The following is a 21,440-nucleotide window of genomic DNA, read 5'->3' as shown; positions in this document are numbered from 1 at the left end:
GCTCCTTCTCTGATACAGCATATCGTTGCCATGGCGCCGCCTGCCTGAGTCAGTACAGCGGTTAAAACACGGTCACTCTCCTGCGCTTCGGTGCGGGGATGTTCAGTCAGGTCGGTTGGCGCGCACCGGCTGAACGCAGCGCTGCTTGGTAGCCTATACTCGTATGCGTGCGTGCGTGTGTGTGTGAGAGAGAGAGAGTGAATGTGTGTGCGCACGTGTGTGTGTGTGCGTACGTATGAGTGTGTGTATAGCTGCTCCGTCCCGGGATGAGACTTCACGATCAGCTGTGAGACGGTCGAGGTCCGACGTGGACGCACGCGTGGACACGTCGCTCACCTGCGGCTGGATGGAAATAGATGGAGGGACTTGCGCAGCAGCCGCTGTTGACGCCGCACTCTACCGACTGCTTCACCTCCTCTCCTGGTCCACGGGGGAGCGCGCTTGTAAGCTGATTTGACCCGGGGATGTGAATACCTCTCCGGGATTAGAAGGTTATTGGGTGAACAACGACAATGCCCCACGGCTCGGTACCGCACTCCCGGCTATTGTTCGCGCGGCGGCGGACGCACGGTACCCGGTCTCCCCCGGATCATCTCATCAAGTAGCCGTGACCAACAACACCTCTGCTCCCCCGCGCCTCCTCGCTGCTTCGCTCCCGGCGTGGATAGGATAATATGACTTCCTGGCTCCGCACATACGGCAGCGTCGCTCTGTGTGTCCTGCTCTGCTGCGTGGTGGTCGCCGTCTGCGCAGAAGCCTCCGGTGCCGGTGAGTGGAGGCTCATTAGGGCCAATTACATCATATCCCAGCAAGCATTTATCCTGCGTCTTGTATCTTGTCAAGACATCACTGCGCAACGGCAGCCTCCATCCCGCGTCATGTGTGCTCTCTGCATGGGGTCGATGGGTTCTCCAAAATGCCCTAAAGACTCCCTGTTTTTCTGTTCGAGAGCACATTTACACACAAAATCACAGGGAATGCATGAAAAGTTGCCTCACTCACAGTAGGAAACTACACCTCATGTTTTGAAGGTAAACCTGTGAACCCATCTGCAACAGTCTAAGCCCATTCAGCATGTATTGATCAGTTATAAATAGAAGTTAAATGCTTTCACCTATTCAGGGGTATAGCCAGAGGCCAGGAGTGCTAATTGGGTCACAGCTGCTTGTTAGTGATGCTAGGACCTGCAGCCTTTCTCTGTCCTACATTCCAGCTCTGTATCTCACTGAGGTGGCTCTGGAAAATTGGATTTCAGCAGATAATTCACTTCAATGAATCATTCATCGCTCTACATTAAGCTGCAGGTTCACAACTTTACCTTTTGTCAGCTCCTTAAAATCTGCAGAATGCTGCAGATAAAGCATCTTGCTTCGTGGCTGATTTGTCACATATTTTGTAACTCCTTTAATACGTGCGTTAACTCATGTGCATGAGTGAGTGTGTGTGGGTGTGGGAAATGATCTTTTACACCACTCCAACAACTGAAGCACCTGTTCCCACACTCCCAGACGTTTTAGCACTACCAGTACGTGTCTGTTCTGAACGGCCTCCTATGAGATGCTAAGTGGTGCTTCGATCATCAAAAGTGCGTATGAGATCTCTAAATATCCACAGGGGCCTCGACTGCATGGTTAATGAGTGTCGACACACACACACACACTCTTTCATATGCTAATGACAGTTCTCTTCTCTTCTCTTCTCTTCTCTTCTCTTCTCTTCTCTTCTCTTCTCTTCTCTTCTCTTCTCCTCTCCTCATCTGCAGGTGACAGTGTGTGTCAGTCTCCCAGTATCACTTCTTGCGCTGAGTGTCTCAGACGTGGACCACAGTGTGCCTGGTGCTTCAAGGAGGTGGGAGAGACTATAAAAAAACGTGTGTGTTTGTGTGTGTGGCGGAGTGGAGGGAAAAATGCAGTCAGTGGCGTTCAACAGATGACACGCATCAAAGGCCTGGTGGGGCACGCAGATGGGAATATAATGTGTATGTTTGAGCTCAGCGCCCTTTGACCTGTATCTGTGCGTTTGTGTATATGTGAGCATGTGAGTATTTCCACTCGCCTGTGTTTGTCTGTATCTGTCTTTGCGTTCTGGGTGTTAGACTGCCTCGTAAAGAGCCCATCCTGAATGAGCCTTGAGAAGCTGTAAACCTTCCCACACACACACACACACACACACACACACACATAGAGCTAACCTGTTGCCAGACCAGACAGTCGACATGTGTGTGTTTACAGACCTCAGGTGCTTTCCCACCATGTGAACCCTAACCTTATCTGACATCATTAAGCAGGTCACTGGTGTGTGTGAAAGCATTCAAACGTCTCTCCTTCCACCTACCTCACTTCCTACACACACAAACACACGCACACACACACACACAGCCACACACTCAGATACAGAGCTTTTTAATGTGCACGTTCCCATCCTGACGCTTTCATTTAACGCCAGCTGAAGAGGCGGTGTTTGTAAGGGAAGTCCCGGGAAGTCTCTGTGAAACTTTGTGAAATTCAGAGCAGCTCCAGGACAAATGATAGCTGCAGGCAGGCGCAGCCATAAATACACCAAAGTCATTGGAGCTTTCAGGTTCAGCCTGTGGTCGCTCGCATATTCAGCTCCGTGTTCAGCTGCTATTTTTAGTGCTTATCTGTGTGATCTTGTCAGTCATGTCGCACTCTTTAAATTGATTCATACCAATCACGCCCTTGACATGTTGTAAATACACAGATTTAATGATCTACTTTTATGTTTCTGGTTATTCCCAGGCTGTTTTGGGGCGCGTTTCTCGCAGAATGAAGTACCAAAGGTCGATAATCCACTCTAAAGCTGCAAGGCATGACATTTTTCTACCGTGTTGTTGTTTTTGCTGCAGGCTATTGGGCAGTGGAGAGGTTATCTACAGTGTATCAAGATTCATTCAACACAGCGCTGATCAAATTATGTACTACTGTACTAAATAAGAGCTAAGTGGATGATCAGATGCCATCTGTGTGTCAGATTTCCCCCTTGGATTTAATGTAACTTCCCCCTCTGGGACAAGATAAGAGCATGGATGAGTACAGAATTCTTCCTGATATTCTTGACTGATGAGTATGACTCCATAATAAAACAACAATGGCTGTTTTATCGTTGAAAATCAATACAAACATTGTGAAGATGACAGAAATAAAAAATGAAACCAAAGTGAGCGAATGTGAAAGCTTCGATTTGCAATGTTTTCTCTTTCCAGTTGGTGGAAGAATAGCTACATCCATTACTGGAACAGGAGCACACGGAGATTAAAGCTGAATAAACACAGAGAAGATTCAGATTCAGATAGTCACGTATTTCTCAGCATTAGTGGCTCCGACTTATGAGTATTATGGGACAATGCGACCTTCAACTTGACCTACTTGTTTGTCACTTCTGCGTCATGGTTACTGCGATCTTGAAAGACAGATTACGTGCATCATCTTCGTCAACTGCCTGTCTGCTGTTTTGTTCCATGTCTGGTTTGCTCATTTTCTCTTGTGTTGCTTTCAGATGTTTCTTGATTTCATTGGTGTAAGCCTAAACTATGCTAATAGAAATGTTGCTGTTTCCCTCTTTTGACCTTTTGTGACCTCTGTAGGACTTTCAGGATGGGCTGTGGATGGGCCGGCGCTGCGACCTGTCTGTGAACCTGCTGAGAAGAGGCTGCGGGCCGGAGTTCATGGAGCAGACAGAGATCAAGGTGGAGGTCAACGCCACCACCAGCAGCACACAAGTGTCCCCGCAAGACATCAGTGTCACCCTCAGACCAGGTACACACAACACACAACACACACAGATGTGACTGAATCTTTACTTTGCAGCGCAGAGGTATACTGTATGTTACATAATGTGTGTTTCTAGGTGGAGAGGCCAGTGTAATAGTGGCTGTGAAGCAGCTGGAGCGTTACCCTGTGGATCTGTACTACCTGGTGGATGTATCAGCCTCTATGCAGGAAAACCTGGACCATGTACGTGTTTAAACACTCAGCCAGTTCACTTTTCTTTTTTTTTCATTTCCTCCAATGCATCATTTAGAGAGTATGCACTTCTGAATACAGATAATGACTTAGTATTAGATCTTGGGAGCATATGAGACTCCTACTTAAAATTTTATATTAAATAAACTGCAGAAATATTAGATCTCTGTTTCTCCATCGAGCTTTTGTTCTCTTCTCTTGTGTCATATCTGACTTTGTCTTTGTCTGTTGTTGTTCTTACCTTTCACACCCATATGTGGCTTTCCTATACTCTGTCTGTGGTCTAGCTGAAGACGGTGGGTGTAGCTCTGTCTCTCCGTATGACAGACTACTCCTCTGACCTTTGGTTGGGCTTCGGCTCGTTTGTGGACAAACCTGTCTCCCCTTACATCAATGTCCATCCCTCGAAGATCAACAACCCCTGCAGGTAAGACCCACAGTGTGGTGGTTAGGTTATTGATTGTGGAGGAAAAAGTGGGTAGAGCTCAGCCCATTAAGTTAATGTATCTTTAACACTGCCAAAGTTTGGCATATTTTATTCCTCAGCAAACATTGTGTAACTTCGCCTGTTATCTATTCACGAAAATCGATTATTTCGTTCAAAAGTATGTTTTTCATTAATCAGTAATCACCCCCATCAACAAACTGAAGTGTTCCGGTATTTTAGTCACAGAAGTCGAGAGAAAGCTGGTAAAACGTGGGTCAGGTAAACAATACGACATCGCCATGACAACATATTGTCACGTGTATTGTTTTGCCTCGTGCTGACGGACCACTTGTTTACATAGAGACTTGTTTATGCCGTTACGTACAGCGGCTGTCGTCCGTCTGCCGTCTGCCCAATTTCACGTGAATGCAGCATGAAAAATACGATTGAGTTGCTCGCGATATACAACCACAACGCTAGATGGGAGTAATTCCTACACAATGTACCTTTAATGAGATAAAAGAGTGATTATTAAAAAAAAAATCCAATCCAAGCAGGCTGCTTCCATTATATCTCCTAATTTTGTGTGACTCAGGGAGAGACTCATCAGTTGCTGGTGGCAACGTTGTTTTGATGATGAGCCGTGCTGGGAGACTGAAACAACAGACAGGCTTTTTGCCGTTTGTTTATTCGGGTGGTTGTTTTGGAGCTCTGCATTCCTGAATGTTGCAATTTAAAATCTTTTTTCTCTTCTCTGGCTCGTTTCTGCTTCTCACCAGTGATTATGAGATCCGCTGTCGCCCAGCCCACGGCTTTCACCACGTACTGAGTATGACGGGAAACATGAGCGAGTTCACACGGGTGATCAAGCGCCAGCGCATCTCTGGGAACATGGACACACCTGAGGGGGGGCTGGACGCTATGCTGCAAGCTGCTGTCTGCCAGGTGTGTAAAAACAGACTCCAGCTGCACGTGTGAAACAAAGAGGGAGAGAGTTAGCTGCTTCAATACGTTCACAGAAATGTGGGTTAAGCCCAAATTTGGTGGTAGGTCTCATGCTGCTAAATGAGGCTTGTGTTGTGGGAGAATGGTGGTAGCCTGACTCAGCACGGGATGGTGCCACTGGAATCCCACTATCCAATGACACCACTGCTGAGCTATGGAGGATGAACACACACAGCGTCACAGTTGCTTATATGGCTGCGGGAGGGCTGTGATTCACACCATGCAGGGGGGGCCTGAGTAACCAGTCTGCAGGGAACCACCGTGGTGGTCATGAGTCTAGAAATAGACTCTCCATTATGTCAGGCCTACTTATTAGCTCGATGGGTTTCCTTAAATACACACACGTGCAAACACACACACACGGACCCATTTTTCTCACAGTGTCTATGACGAGTCACAGACATAAACAGGGAGACTCTGTGGCTGCTGCGTTGCTCTTAATGGGGCATTACTGATCACCAGAGGGAACTAATATAATGTGGATGAGTAACATGTCTGAATGTGCAGTTTCTTACCACATGTTGTAAACCTCTAAAATATGAAGCACATGCAAACAATATTTTCCAGTATGTGTGTGTGTGTGTGTGTGTGTGTGTGTGTGTGTGTGTGTGTGTGTGTGTGTGTGTGTGTGTGTGTGTGTGTGTGTGTGTGTGTGTGTGTGTGTGTGTGTGTGTGTGTGTGTGTGTGTGTGTGTGTGTGTGTGTGAAATAAGGGAATTAAAAATGACATCATTTGTGAAGTTGGTTTTTTTTTTCTTTTTACTCACAGCTCGGCACAATATGATCTTGTTTTTTACTCTGTGTGCGTTTTAGGAGGCGGTGGGATGGCGACCAGATGCCAAACGTCTACTGCTCCTGATGACCGACCAGCCGTCTCACCTCGCTCTGGACAGCCGACTGGCCGGGATCGTCAGGCCGCACGACGGCCTCTGTCACCTGGAGAGCAACGTCTACACGGGGAGCACGAGGATGGTGAGAGAGGAGGACATTTGGCCCAATTGTTGAAAAACGCGTGCTAAAGTGCCCTCTAGGAGCCAAAAAGCGTGCTAAAGTGCCCTCTTTAGTGGCGAGGACGCGCTATATGTGCCCTTATTTTTCCTTTTCGCCCCTGCCCTTCAAAAAGTCTGTGCACGCCACTGCTGTGGTCAAACAATAATAATGACTGTGCACAATTTCATCACCGGAGGTGACATCTTTTTTAGACATTGAACCTGAGACTGCAACAACAGATCTAGAGGGGGTGGGGGCAGGTGCGGGGGCGGGTGGGGTAGGATCCATTTGTAATTCAGTTTGTTGTTTTCTCTTCTTCAGGACCATCCCAGTGTGGGTCAGTTGTCAGATAAGCTGCTTGAAAACCACATCTACTCCATCTTTGCTGTGGAGAAGCAACAGTACCAGTGGTACGAGGTAATCTCCCCTCATCATGTGTATTTATCAACTAATAATGTTGTAAGAGGGGATATATAGTCTGCTCCACATTGACTCTAACAGATTTGAGGGGCGCAAGGTTACCCTTTCTCCTTTAGGTCAAATGTTTTTATGTGAATAAGTTATTTTCAGCATCAAAGTATTTCTTTAGCCTAACTCCCTTTCCTTCTCCAGGAGTTGGTGAATCTACTGCCAGGTTCCTACCTGGGGAGGCTAGGCCTCTTCCAGGCTCCAAACCTAATCGAGCTGGTGGTGGATGCATACAAGGTACTGACACACTGCACCTCCTATCTCTGCAGCTTCAGCAAAACAAACTCTTTCTTGCTTTTAGATCCCTTTGTTTCCCCGAAGTACATTACCAGCCCTTAAGACAACAGGGACATGTAAAAGGTTGGCCAGAGGAGTAGAAGCACAGCGGGAACTGAATACATGAGCCCACGCAGCCCGGGTTCAAAAGTTTTTGAGGAATTAGTCCACTGATCCGCTGAGTCAACATGAGCTTGGTTTTCTTTTGGCCCTGTTTGATCGTGCGAGCTGACCTAGAGCACATTCCTATTTGATATCAGTGATATTACAGTGTGTCTCTGAAGGTGCCTGCAGCGGGTGCTGTATGTACCCAGGAAATGTAGGTCTGAATGACACTTGAAACACGGCTAAAGCCCCGAAGCTGAGAAAACAGATGATGGGAGATGTTTTTTGGTTGCTGAAGGTCTAATGATAGAGAAAATCACAGACAAAAACAGGAGGTTATGGAGAATACAAGGCCTTCTGTGCACGGATGTGTGCGTGTTAGTGTGTTAGTGTGTGTGTGTTGGTTGAAGCGTTTGTTCAGTTGGCAGCAGTCTAGGCTATAATCTCGCCTCAGGCACAGCACTCCATTGTTTGCTTCGAGAATCTGCCGAATCCACAGATCCGGGTGCACGAACACACACACATACACACAGACACACATACATACATGCACCCACACACACACACACACACATATGCATACACAAGCAGCACAGCCCGAACAGAAGCTGGCATTATAAAAGCTATCAGATCCCCACGGAAACCATGTGTCCTAATCGTGGTCGAATACAAAGATGCTATTTTTGGCCCCACCTCCTTGTTCCCATAAACCCCCCCGTGTACGTTGGAAAGACAGATAGGGCGACAATGAGGGCTTTCTGGGGACATGTGACAACTTTAATTAATCACTGCTCTCTTTCTAGCTCTCTTTCTTCCTCTTGCTTCATTACTTTTCACTCTCGCAGATTATGTTCATTAAAATTTAAATTGCCACTGCGCTTCTCGCTCATCATGACCCGCGTTCCCTCGCTCACCAGTATACCGTCGGTTTGAAGATGCTTTTTTCTTTCCCTCTCTCTCACCCAGAGGTTGTTGTCGGAGGTGGCGGTGGTGGTGTCGGTGGAGGACGAGGCAGTCAGCAGGTACTGGGTGTCCGTGTCTCCTCTCTGTCCCGATGGGTCGACTGCAAAGGGCCGCAGCTGCTCGGGGGTGAAGCCTGACCAGACGGTAAACACACAAACGTAATTAAACAGACCGATGAGTAAGAACTGAGCCAAATTTTTACTCGAGTTCATTGAGAAATCCTTGACTTATGCTCCTGGCAATATCAGCGGACAGTTATTGGTTGGATTGGATTACTGTGACACATACAAACGCATACAAGGCATCACTGAGAGCTTTGCGTGACAGAAATGATTTGGTAAATAATCCAGGCTGAGCGGATTATAGACTGTATTCAACAGGAAAATATTTCCATGTGATCCTAAGACCTTTCCACCCTGAAATCCCTAACCTTTCCTAACACCACAACTCTCATGCCAACAGTGAGAACATTTACATATAGAAATAAGTCGCTGGAAATTAACAGCTGTCGTACCTGTAGACTATTTATGCACAAAAACAAAAGTCCTACATATTCTGCAGTGCACCACTGCAAAGAGCTTTTCTTCTACTTCTCACCACCCAGGAGCTCATTTAGTGCTAATTGGAGCGTTTTGACTGGATTTTGGAATGTATTTCTGTTCACTCCCTAAACTGCCTACGAGACTCTTCTCCTCCTCGGTCTTTTGGGGGCTGTTTAACTTTTTCAAAACAAAACTGTTTTAATCGCTGCTCTTGCAGTTAGTCCCATTATACGAAGTGAGTGAAGTTCAGACATTTAATCCGCGGGTGGATTAAAGTGAATTATGGAAAAGTACCCACGCTTTACCAGAATGGTGATAAAAATCAAGCAAACAGCCCAATTGTTGATTCAAAGCTCTGGCATGCACAACGTTCACCACAAACCACAGTCAGCAACACAATAACCATTCAACTTAAGCCGGCCTGAAGTCCCCTATCCAGCTATCTAAGCCTTATCAGGAGTTGTCATAATTATGCAGTGAGAAGTTGTTCATTAAATGTCATTCCTTTTAGATTAACAGCTGCAGTTTCAAGGGGGGAAATGTTCTTCAGTCAGCTTGGTAAAAAGTCAGTCATCATCAATCTGTTCTGCTGGAACATTTTTTAACTTGTCTTGCCTTATGTGAAGATCTGTCACAATTTCGCCTTTCTAACAGGGAAATGGGCTCGCAGGTTCATCGTGTATTTTCACTACAACTATTTTATTTGTACTCATTGCACTCGGGACTGTTTGATTACAGATACAAACACATTCAGTTTCAGTTTCAGTTTAGTTTATTTGAAAAAGGACAATGCACATTAATAAACATTGTAGAAAAAACACATGTAAATGCGACTGAATTAGCTTAAAAATCCTGTCCCTCTGCCAGATTGTACAAGGCAACCTTTAAAAAGAACAATAATGGAATAAAATATTGTACCACATGGGGTAGAACACATTCTGTCCATAAATACATACATAATAAATACACATTTGGACAACAATAACAACATCAGTGCTCACATCTTTAGGTGTCTACAAGCCAGTTCTTAACATTTGCTTCGAATGAGTGATAGACATCTATTTTTCTCTGAACAGTCATGCCAGCAGCACTGTGAGGCTACATAGGCACAGTGCTACTTCCAGCTCAATAACAATAACATTACTAACATGCTGATGATTAGCAGCTGTAATATTTACCATCTTATTTTATTGGTATAGCTAAACAAAGCTACATTAAAATATCCCACTCACTCAGTCGCTTCTCTACATCTTTGTCTCCCCATGCAGGTTTACTTCAATATCACCATCGGCCTGCGCTCTTGTCCTGCTGACGGTGAAGATGAAGATGTACGGGTGATGGTTCACCCCGTGGGCTACAACGAATCCACTGTCATCAGGATTCGCTCTAAATGTCACTGCAGTTGCGGATCAACAAGCCACTGTCATGACGACGGCCAGTCACCGTGCACGAGGACCCAAGACGCCGCTGACCAGCGACAGAGGCCGGATCACGCACTGTTCACCGACTCAATAAGAGATTCAAACTGGAAATGCAGAGCAGATGGGTCTGATGTGGACTGCAGCGGTCGGGGTGTGTGTGAGTGTGGGAAGTGTGTGTGTGACCAGAGCAGACTTGGAACAGTGTACGGGAAATACTGTGAGAAAGACGACTTCTCCTGCCCGTATGAAGGGGGGCGGCTGTGTGCAGGTTAGGACACACTTTTTTTTTAAATTTAAATATTACGTCTATGAGCAATTTAGATGTAAAACAGTGCAATACATTTTTAGATTATTTCTCTAACACGTTTCCCTCTGCCGCCGTGTTTTCCATCTCAGGACGAGGTGTGTGTGTGACAGGTGAATGTGTGTGTGACGACGGCTGGATGGGAGATAGCTGCGCTTGTCCCATCTCCAAGGCAACCTGCCAATCATCCACCGGCTTGTTATGCAGCGGGCGGGGAAGATGTGTGTGTGGACAGTGCGTGTGTGATGACCCCCAGTACTCTGGAGACTTCTGTGAGAGATGTCCTGCTTGCCAAAATACCTGCCAATCATACTGGTACTTGTCACCTTCTGTTTGGCTCACACAAAGCATGATGGGAAATCCTCCTGTTACTGTTTAGCAGTCGAAGCTGACAGCACCATTTGCTCTCTTTCCTCTCCCAGGAAGTGTGTGGACTGTCACCTGGCTCACGGTCTCACACAGGAAGAGGCGGGACACTGCAACAGCACCTGCGCACCATTGGTGGGATACATGGATGATGTGTCAGGTAAATTCAGAATATTACATTTTCACATTGTTTTACTTCAGTATATATTAAATTCAAGGCTTTTGCTTCATCTCAGCTTCCCTGTGGGTGAGACACTACAGGCAAAAACACAGTTTTTTCATGCACTGATCAATTTTTAGATTTTGGCCTATTTTTCTTCCTTGGCATGCATTCTTTCAGAAAAGTCAAAAGAAATGGTAGAAAATCCACAATAAGGTGGTTATTTTACTTCATTTTGTCTCTTTTGTTGTTGGTTTCTCCTAAATTCACCAAAAATGACATACTGTGCTGTGCTTGTTGTCTGACCCATGTCATGTCAGGTATCATTGTAAAGCTCTCTCTCTCTCCTGAACAATGATCTCCTCCGTATCCGCAACCAATCGTAAAAGTATGATTTACATTAACAATCTATGGAATTTTACAGTACAAGTCTTTAAAGGCAGTTTTCTCAAAATTAGTTTTTCCTCACACTCTGAACCCGAAATCTCCACTTCAGCAGCACTTACAGACACCAAACCTTCCAGTTTTATTCCTGTCTATATTCTGAAGATTTTTACAGAGGGGACTGTTGATATATCATTCAAAGCCTGATTTATACAACATTTTATTCCTAAAAACAGGGCAGATAGATTTTCTAGGTCTTGTGACAGTATTTTCTCATTTACAGAGTGATAAAAAGAGATATCCAAAATCCCCTCTGTAAAAACTTCTGACTCTAATATGTCAACAAAATAAAACAAGAAGGAAAGGGGCTTTATCCATTGTTCACATTTCGATTCTGGAAATGTATGCAAATTAGCACCTATTTCATCAGATATTGCCTCATTTACATATTTAAACATAAAATTTGACAAAACTTGTAATACAAAAAATATTTGTCTTATTGTAAGTGATGAACTTGGGAAGTTCCATGGTGATATCTGTTATTTAAAATGTTTTACCCTATTCACCTGTAGTGTCTCCCCTTAACTGAGAGCCTATGGTCCAAAGTTTTCCACAGCCAACATGTAATGATTCCACTTCACCTGTGACCACACACACACACAACAGTAACGTGCATTGTCAGGACAAACCAGATTTTCAATGGGTGCTCTTTAGAACTGAATTAACTGGTTATGTTGTGTTTTTTGGGAACTTGCACGTGGCCCAACAAACACGAAACTGATACACTCTTTTGCAACCCCTTCTAGTTTCTAATCTAGCTAGTCAGGAGATAGACACATAACTGCAGAGCACACAGTCACAGATTCAAACAGTGAGCTGCTAGCTGCAGTGCAGACAGGCAAAATATGTCATCCTCAGGTTGTTGCTCCTGTAAATATTACAACCAGCATGTGACACACGCTGAGGGTTAGAGATTTGTGTTTTTCAGACTTAGAAGTCTGACAAGTCTGTTTACAGTGTTCAGTGTTGCTCTGAAAGACATCACAGCACAGGAAAGGGGTGAACATTTGTGTGTCCTCCTGTGTGCTATCTTTATCATACTGTGGAGTCATTCGACGTGGGAGCGAAATCCAATCTGAGCCGTTCACATGGCTGACAAAAGGCAGATGGGTTTCTTTTGACGAGCATAGCTTTGTCTGTCTGCATGTTTGTGCTGGGCAGGTAACACACAATGGGAGCACCAGGGTATTATTTTTGATAATACCTGCTGCTTGCAGGCAGTTTCAGAGTCACGTAATGATTTTGCAGATTTGTCAGAACCAGTGACATCTTTGATATTAAACACATATCTGATCCAGTGTTTCAGTAGCCTAAAGATATGTGCAGTTTAGGTGATAAATGAAGAGCTGTCACTGAGTTAAATACCTTCTATCTCCCTCCCACCCTCTCTCTCTCTCTTTCTCTCTCTCTTTCTCCCTCTCTCTCTCCATTTTTAGGTCAAGCAGGAGAGATGTGGATTCAGTGTATGTACATCAGTAAGGACAGCTGTCGTTATCGCTTTCAAACCAGCTCACAGTCTGGTCAGACCCAGCTTCACATTAGCAGAAGAGCAGGTACAGTGTCAACACACACACACACACACACACACACACACACACACACACACACACACACACACACACACACACACACACACACACACACATGCTTTCATTGGAGGTCACTTCCTACCACTGCTGCACTACTGCACCCTGGTGTATTTGAGTCAGCAAGTCTGCTGTCAGTGTTACAGCTGTATTTTACATTTCCCCTCAGCAGGTCCCAAGTCAGTTTGATTTTCACCACCGTACATTACACACACACACACACACACACATACAAATTCACACACCATTTAAAACCCACTCGTTCACACATGCCCTGGGTTACACACACACACACACACACACACACACACACACATAATTGCACATCCAAGTGTAACAGTTCATCCCCGCCTTCCCAATTTTTGGAACAGCGCTGCTCATTGTGCAGCCGCCCCCCGCCCTCCCCTCCTTTGCTCCCCTTGTCCCCGCTCCCCCCTCCCCGCCTCCCCGACCCCCCCAACCCAACGGGACACTCTCTTCCTGCTCACGCCCACCCCTCCTGGGTGCAGCAGGAGCCAGGTCTCCATGGTAACCCTGTTACAAAATGTCAGAGCGGTCTTTGGGCTCTTTGTGTTGAGCGATGAACCCGTCATCCACACATGCTCCCCAGCAGATACACAGCCTCCTAACTATTCAGTACAGCACCGCTGGCACAGAGTGTCTGAGCAGTGTGTGTGTGTGTGTTTGTGTGTGTGCATGCATGTGTGCGTGCGTATGTGTATATTCATTGTTAATGATCTTGCAAGCCCCTGCAAAAACCAAACAGGTGTGAGTCAGTAGAATTAGAATTGAAATTACACTTTTTTTACACACAGATGTTTTCATGACCCACGTTGTGTCCTCTGCACCTTAGGTGTGGGTTCGACCCCTAGGTTAGCTACCAGTGAGCTAACCAACTACCAAACTCTATTATAAAGTAGTTAAAACAAGCTCCACTGTGTAAACGCACTTACATGTTATACAATGATGACCTTATAATGATGTCATATATGGCAATGCTGTAAATATTGGTGTGTTTTTACCTAGGTTTTGAATGCAGGACTTGTAGTTAACCCATAATGGAGTATTTTACAGTAGTAACATATGTTACTACTGAAACACTTCTGTATACTTCTACCACTGCTCGCTCATTTTTTTCAGAATTAGACATTGACAGTAGGATTGAGGACAGTTTGGCTTGTCCTCAATGGGTTGGTTTAGAGTTAAAACTTTGTATGATATGTGGGTTTAGGGTTTAGGATAAGGACTGTGATAAAACATGTATAGTTTGTGATGATTACGGTCAATGTTACAAGATAAGGACTGTACAAATATGAAAATGCAAAAAATGCATTTGAATGTGTGTTGCTTTAGTGTGGGTCTTGAGGAATCTCTGCACTTCTGTACAATGATAAAATTACATTTCATTTGCACATTTTACTGTGTTTGAGTGTGTGTTCAGATTCCATATGACCCATTTACAGTGCTCTAGTTCTCCAGTGAAACCTCTTATGTGTGTGTGTGTGTGTGTGTGTGTGTGTGTGTGTGTGTGTGTGTGTGTGTGTGTGTGTGATTATGTGTGTGTCCACAGAGTGTACCGGCAGGACCTGGCTGGTGGGAACATTCCTCAGTGTGTCTGCTCTGACGGTGCTGTGTGGGCTGGTGGTGGTCGCCATGTCCCGGCTGGTTCTACGGAAAAAAGACTGGTCACCGGGGGGCGCTGCTGAGGACGGAGTTTATCACTGCTCTGTAAAGGTTCGTTCTCAGACGCCAAGTAGGCCGGTGGTGGTCATCAGCACTGCCACAGGCTGAATCGAAGGGAGGCTGAAGTGTCCCTTGAGTCCACAGAAGCTTTAGGGACCCCATAAGTCCTTAGGACACTTTTGTTAATGTGAAGTATCCGCTGGAACCAGAACCAGGGTTGAGAAATTTGAGATTGCTGTTAGAGGTACATCTGTATTTTACATTTCCTCTCAAATCCCAGCTTGCCATGTACAGCGTCCAGATTTGTGACCTTACAGTGATGTATAGCACCTTTGAGGAGAAGGAAAAGGTGGAAATATGAACACGAGGGGATCTAACTGGAGCTATGAGTGCCTCAACTGGTTGTTTTCAAATGTTTGGAAAACCCTTATTTATTGTTCATCTTAATGATACTACAGATCATACATTGGTCACCATGTTTCCACTGTAACATGACACTGTCTGGGGAAACATGTTGTGTATTTTACATTATCTGGGAGTTTTTAATGTGTTGAAAAGCAGTATCTACTTCCTCCAGGATTACATAATGTATTAACTGTTGCCATACACTTCTTAGTGTAAATGTTTTTGAAATCCCCTCAATATTAAAGAGGCTGATTTTATGTCAAACTCAATTTGGTAGTTGCCTGGAGAACTACGCAGTTTGACAGCTGTACTAGATCCTCTGCGGCTTTCGAGGAACTTTTCCAGCTCTGGGGGAAAAAAAGATCCAAATGACGTCTATTGCATAATTCTGGCTAGGGGAACATTTTTAACAGAAAATGTAAAGTCCCCAATATTGTCAATGTGCACTATTCCAAAACTAGGACCCCACTCTATGGACTTTATGCACAGCTCCACTACTTCCTGAACGTAAGACAGCTCCTTTGTTTCCCGTCTTACATTATTGGATAAACTAAACCCAATAGTTTGAATAGCGTCTGAGTTAAGATTTGGTTTTATGGTCTGGGTAGGAATTACATAATGGGGTAATGGTTAGGAAGTCAGTCAGAGTTGTGATTGTTACGGTTAGGGCTCTGGGTCAGAGAATGCATCATGTAAACATAGTGTCCCCACAAGTACCGTAAGACAAGAGTTTGTGTGTGTATTTGTATTACTGACTACATATTTCTGTCACCCTTCAGGACCTGTCATACATTCCTACAACCAATGAGAAGACAGTTACCTACAGGAGGGACCATGCCCCTGACCGCCCCATGGAGATGCACATTCAGGTTCCCAAGATGCCCCTCGGGGACCCCTGGCAGTAGCAGCCTGGCCCGGGCTGAGGTCAGAGGCCACGTTTAGAAAGAAGGCAGTAGAGCAGCATGAAGAAGAAGAGTTGGACTATTATCTTCTTTTCTGTTTCTGTTAACCTTCATGAAACTTCAACCGGCTGAATGTGGAGACCGAGGAAGGTAAACGAAACTATGAAACCTCCGTGGAATCACATTTGTTAAACAAACCAACCGGACTCTCGTTAGACTGTGTGACTAATGTGGCCAGTGAAAATGGAGATGAAACGAAGAGCACAAGTCCCCCCCCCCCCCCCCCCTCCCCGCCTGTCAAAGGGTGATCATTCCTCGCTTTTTTAGCCATGCAGCAATTACTGCTCTAACTTATGGACACATGTGTCTGTGTGGGTGTGTGGGTGTGTGGGTGTGTGCGAGTATGTGTGTGTGGCGCAGGTAGACGCATTTGTGCTCTATCTAGGCTTTCTATTTATAATTTTATAGTAAAACACTACGTTCATGTGACTGTGTGACACTCCAACTGTACTGTCTCCCTGTCTTAGTCTGCCCCCTTGTGGCCAGCTAGAGGTACGACGTTTGCTTACGAATAATACTGTCTACACATTACTGACCTCAACTGTCTTGTGTTGGGATTTAATTCATGAAGCACACCAGTGACTCTTTATTCCTTTTAACTTTGATCAGTCAGTTGTTTGTTTGGTACCTGGTCTTGGTATTATTTGTTGCATTTTGTTTTAGTAAGTATGTAGTTCCATATAACTGTCAGTTGTTAATAATCTGGCTAGACTTGCACTAGAACAATTGTTTTGCATTATACTACTGAAAACTGAGGTACTCTGAGGCAACAGAGCTGTAATTGGTGAGGTGCCTGAGAGGATTAGTTTGCTATATGTTGGGCATTAGGGGGCATCAGAGTGCATTTGAAGCCAATGTAACAAAACAACAACACTGGAGTAACAAATGGACTGAAAATCCATGTGTAAAATACAGACACACTGATTATTAATGGCAACTGAATCATCAATAGCCTGTGACATGTGACCTCTACAGCAGAGACTGATCTGTGTGTGCATGCATCTGCTGATCATCCCAGAGCCATTACTATTCAGAACTGTAGATCAAGTGATATGTTCAGACTCTGAGAGAAACCCCTGGACGAGGGTACGAATCAGAACTGAGACTGGAGGTGGACTTACCCTCCGCACACTCCTCATGCACTAGATCCAGAGAGAGTTGCATGGCATCTTGTGAGACTTTTGCTTGCCCAACCCTGTTTTTTTTTTTCCTTTTTATTTTATTTTGTATTTAATGCAACATTGTTTACAGCATTAGCTGCTCTATTTTGTTTTAAAGTCAGGAACACTAATGATTATTTATTGTGATTTTCTTATCATTTTCCTTCATTGAAATGTTTATTATACAATTTTATGATGAGGCTACTTGAGTAATGGGTATAACGTACTGCTTATGTTTATGAAGAGTGGTCCATATCCTAAACCTGGAGAATAATTCAGCAATAATCATCTCATTTTACCGGGCACTTGTTTCGGTGTAACAACAGCACTTTTCTGTGTAGTTTTGTTGAAAATTAATGTGACTAGTTGTGTAGCATGAATGATTTCAACACAATAAAAATGTGCAAGATTTTTTTTTAAATCATTCCTTGAGTTCTGAGGCATTTCAGGTTGTAGGGCTGTTTGTACTGAATTATTGTTTTTTTTTTGTTTTTGTTTTTTTAATCTAAAAGTTGGACATTTGTTTGGCCAGACTTGTGTTGAGGTGGTGAATCATAGCACAATTATTTTTTGCTTACAAAATTGTAAAGAAAGACAGCACAGTGCCACATTTGCAAGCCAGCCAGTACTGTCAACGTTTTCAATGGAAATATATTTAATTATGAATTATTTTGTGGTCCAAAAAATACGCAAAAGTGTGATGTGTGATGATGAACTTTTGTGTCCAGAAACAACAGGTAATTGTATAAAATGAACACTAGGTGGAGATGCACGCAAAGGCAACTGAGATCAATTGTGATACTGCTGCTTATTGTAATATTTGCAACAGTTGACAAATCTGCTGATAATACGCAACTGAACAAGAAACAGTGATTAATAAATGTGATATTGTTCATTATTACCAGCATAAAATAGTTTTAATACATTTAATCACATTTAATTTTTACAGGCCAATAAGTCAGACTCAACAGAACAGCCCAATTGTGAAAGGATGGATAAACTGTAGGTGCCTGACAGAAAAGTTAGTGTGTTTAATGAGTAAGTAGTAATTCATTATTTGCCTGATATAAAATAGTCAAGATGGAAAATTAATTACAGCCCAAACTGTTTTATATTTACAGAGAAAAAAAGAAAACGAATGGATTTTTTTAAATGTCAGTTATAATGGTGATGAACTAGCAGAGATTATCTAACAGTTTGTTTCAATCAATTATTTCAGGGCGATGACCATCTTGCATAAAAATGAGTGCGACGATGTTGAAAAAAGATTTGGCTATTTGTTTACTTCGATAGAAATAAGTGTTTGTAGAATAAAAAAGGCGCACATTAGGCTCCATACGTGTTCAAATAACGTGTGTAAAAAATTTATTTTTTGAAGGGGGATACAAATATCACATTTTAGGACACAGTGTTTATCCACGGCTGAAGTTCATGATAAAGTGCCAAAACAGTTTCGGAGCGCTCATGAAGTCACTCTCCACACAGGCTGGTGGTGCAATGTAATTAAATGTCCATGTGTTGCTTTGTTCACATTGATGTCTGTAAACCATTTCCACCGCTCTCTGTCCCTCGCTGATTCAAGTTGACTCGCGCACGTGCAGCCTGGGGGACTGGCTCGGGCTGCCGGACAGGCTGCTGTCCGTGTCGCTGTTCCCTTTGCCGGCCCCCGCCTCCCCGCTGTCCTCCGAGCCCTCCGCGCTGTGCGTCCGCGCGTGCTTGCTGAGGTGGTCTGAGCGCATGAACCGTTTGTGGCACACCGCGCACTCGAACCGCTTCTCCCCGGTGTGCGTGCGCAAATGCCGCTGGAGCTCGTCCGAGCGCGTGAAGCGTTTCCCGCAGAAGAGCCAGTTGCAGACGAACGGCCTCTCCCCGGTGTGCCAGCGCAGGTGGGCCTTCAGGTGAGACGTCTTGCCGTAGACTTTACCACAACCCGGAATGTGACAGTTGTGCTGGCCCCTCCGACGCGGGCTCGAGCCCCCCTGTCCAAGGCTCTCAGCCTCCTGGCAGTTCGGGCAGTCGCACGTGGCTCTGCCGGAGTAACGCCGCGAGGAGCGGGAAGATGCAGTCAGGGGGACGACGGGGGTCCCTGTCAGCGCAGGTGGCCTGCTGGTCGTGGACTCTGTGTATGGGGCCGGGACCGGAGGCCTGAAGCCGTCAAACAGGTGCTGTGCGGCGGGGTGCAGGTGCTGGGAAGCTCCGGGGCTGAAGGCGGAGCTGTAGTCGCTGCTGTAGCCGCTTAGAGACGCCAGAGACCCGCTAGTGGCGTGTGTGTCCACGGGCACACAACAGGTGCCCAAGTCCCACCAGGCAGAAGACGCGTTACCGACCCCGGGTTTGAACCATGGTTCATATGGATGCGCGTGCATCCTGGGATACATCCCCGTAATGCCTTCCACCGAGGAGGGGGATTTGGTCAAAAACATAGACCGCTGTGCGTGTGTAGGGTCGGAGCTGTTGTCTGGTGACGCAGCGGTCTGGTACATCGACATATCGTTTCCAAAGGGAGAGTTGGCCGAGGTCACCGTGAAGGCGCTGGAGCTCTCCGTCAGTCCCGCGCCGTGAACTCCGAGCGAGGTGGGACAGACTCCCAAGCCACTGGTGCCCGGCGCGCCCCCCCGCCAAGGGTGAAAGCCCTTGAGGAATCCCGGGGCTCCGTCGGAGAGAGCGGGGGAGCAGGAGGGGCTGGGCTCACCGATCCTGCTGCAGGTGGCTGCCAGCATGGCCAGCGGGGTGCTGCCCAGCCGGGGCTCCTCCTGGGGGGAACACACACATTTAGACCTGTCACTATAAGCACAGTCGCCAAACACGGTGTGCGTAAATAGGCACAAAACAACCAATAAGATTACATACTGTACACAACTGAACTGACAATATGACCTGGTTTAATTAAAAAAACAAAAAACAAACAGTTGCACATCTAACTAACTACCACGACGACAATGAAGTTGTGTATCCAAATGATTTGCCTGCATTAGGTCAGTTTTCCAAATAAAAACAGAAGCGACAACACCAAGGTCTATTGTAAACGAATAATGTAGAAACTTTTTTTTTAACATTATTAAAATATATTTCAGGGGAGAAAAGATAGTTGATATAAACTTACCCCTTGATGTGCAGCCATGGTCTGTGCTGTGCTGTGCTGTCTGTTGTGTATGTGTGCGTGCGGCCGCGGTGACTGTCGGTGATCAGTGTGCGTTTCCCCTCTGACTGCTGTAGTAGTTGAAGCTTCTTCACTGCTTTGAAGTGCCGCTGAGAGCCCGAGGACCAATCAGAAGTCAGCACGGGTTGTTTCTGAACACTTGCGCTCGAGGTCGTCGTAAATCTTTTAAAAGTGAGGTCTCGCGAGGGGAGCCTTCAAGGAACTCATAGCAGTGCTGCTTTATCAGAAGATCAAATTAATCAGGTGTATATTATCATATAATTGATTGATAGTTTCAACAGCAACTATCAATACTAGTATTTGATAATGCTAATGATTTTAGGCCTATCACAATTTATACTCATCTATAGATTTAAGGGGGACTTCAAAGACCCAGGTCACTGTGTTAAGAGTAAAAAATAATAATAATAAAACAAACACCACTACATTTAAAACTCAATGTGTTGACAAAAGATTTGCAGTGTGTTTTTTAGGAAAAGGTCTCGAAAGACTTGAAGGTTTTAAGTATTTAAAACAACTTGGCTTCAGACTGAAAAGCTTTGTTTTAGTTTTTGTACAGCCTGTTATTTTACTGAATTGTGAGGCTATGCAGAGGGAGAGGCTGATGAATGAGAGGCTGTCCCGGTCCATCCCATCCTGTCCCTGGGGCGTATCCAGTCAGCCCTGGGGGAGGGAAAGGGAGGACACCATCGCTGCCTCCACAATTTCATCTCATTCACCTGAAAACAAATGTCTGCAGAAAAATACCTCTTCCTGTGCTTTTTTCCAGCTTTGTAAATCACTCAAATATACTAACTAAACTCAGACTATTTACACTCTGAGGAAAAACTTTCATATAGCATAAATATAATCCTATTTTTTAAATCATGGGTGGTTCAACAACATGATGATGCACACCCTGGACATAATATAGCCCAAAACCACAGAGGAAGTATTTCGATTTAATTTTGAATGTAATAAACAGTGGGATTTAATCAATACCCTTCATTTGTTTGGTATTAACTTCTTTCCTGTCCTTTCTACATCTTTGT

At 44.9% G+C, this 21,440-nt stretch overlaps 2 protein-coding genes across 2 annotated transcripts; one reads left to right on the top strand and one right to left on the bottom strand.

Moving 5' to 3' along the window:
• Positions 1–674: 674 nt before the first annotated feature.
• itgb8 (integrin, beta 8) lies at positions 675–16,272 on the top strand (the record flags this gene model as incomplete). The annotated part of the gene is made up of 16 exons (XM_083981556.1): positions 675–768; positions 1,763–1,848; positions 3,605–3,776; positions 3,868–3,974; positions 4,271–4,410; positions 5,190–5,355; positions 6,228–6,386; positions 6,726–6,821; positions 7,017–7,109; positions 8,220–8,360; positions 10,027–10,447; positions 10,576–10,798; positions 10,906–11,009; positions 12,890–13,006; positions 14,610–14,773; positions 15,907–16,272. 16 exons carry the CDS (start codon positions 675–677, stop codon positions 16,030–16,032), a joined length of 2,409 nt encoding a protein of 802 aa, XP_083837682.1. The 3' UTR covers positions 16,033–16,272.
• A 2,554-nt stretch (positions 16,273–18,826) lies between these two features.
• On the bottom strand, positions 18,827–20,370 carry sp8a (sp8 transcription factor a; the record flags this gene model as incomplete). Its single annotated transcript, XM_083981555.1, has 2 exons — positions 18,827–20,002; positions 20,353–20,370. The coding sequence occupies 2 exons, from the start codon at positions 20,368–20,370 to the stop codon at positions 18,827–18,829; spliced, it is 1,194 nt and encodes a 397-aa protein (XP_083837681.1).
• Positions 20,371–21,440: the final 1,070 nt, after the last annotated feature.

Source organism: Trachurus trachurus (assembly GCF_905171665.1).
Source record: "Trachurus trachurus genome assembly, chromosome: 11".
NCBI classification, from domain to species: Eukaryota; Metazoa; Chordata; class Actinopteri; order Carangiformes; family Carangidae; genus Trachurus; species Trachurus trachurus.
This window is presented reverse-complemented; position numbering and strand designations above follow the sequence as displayed.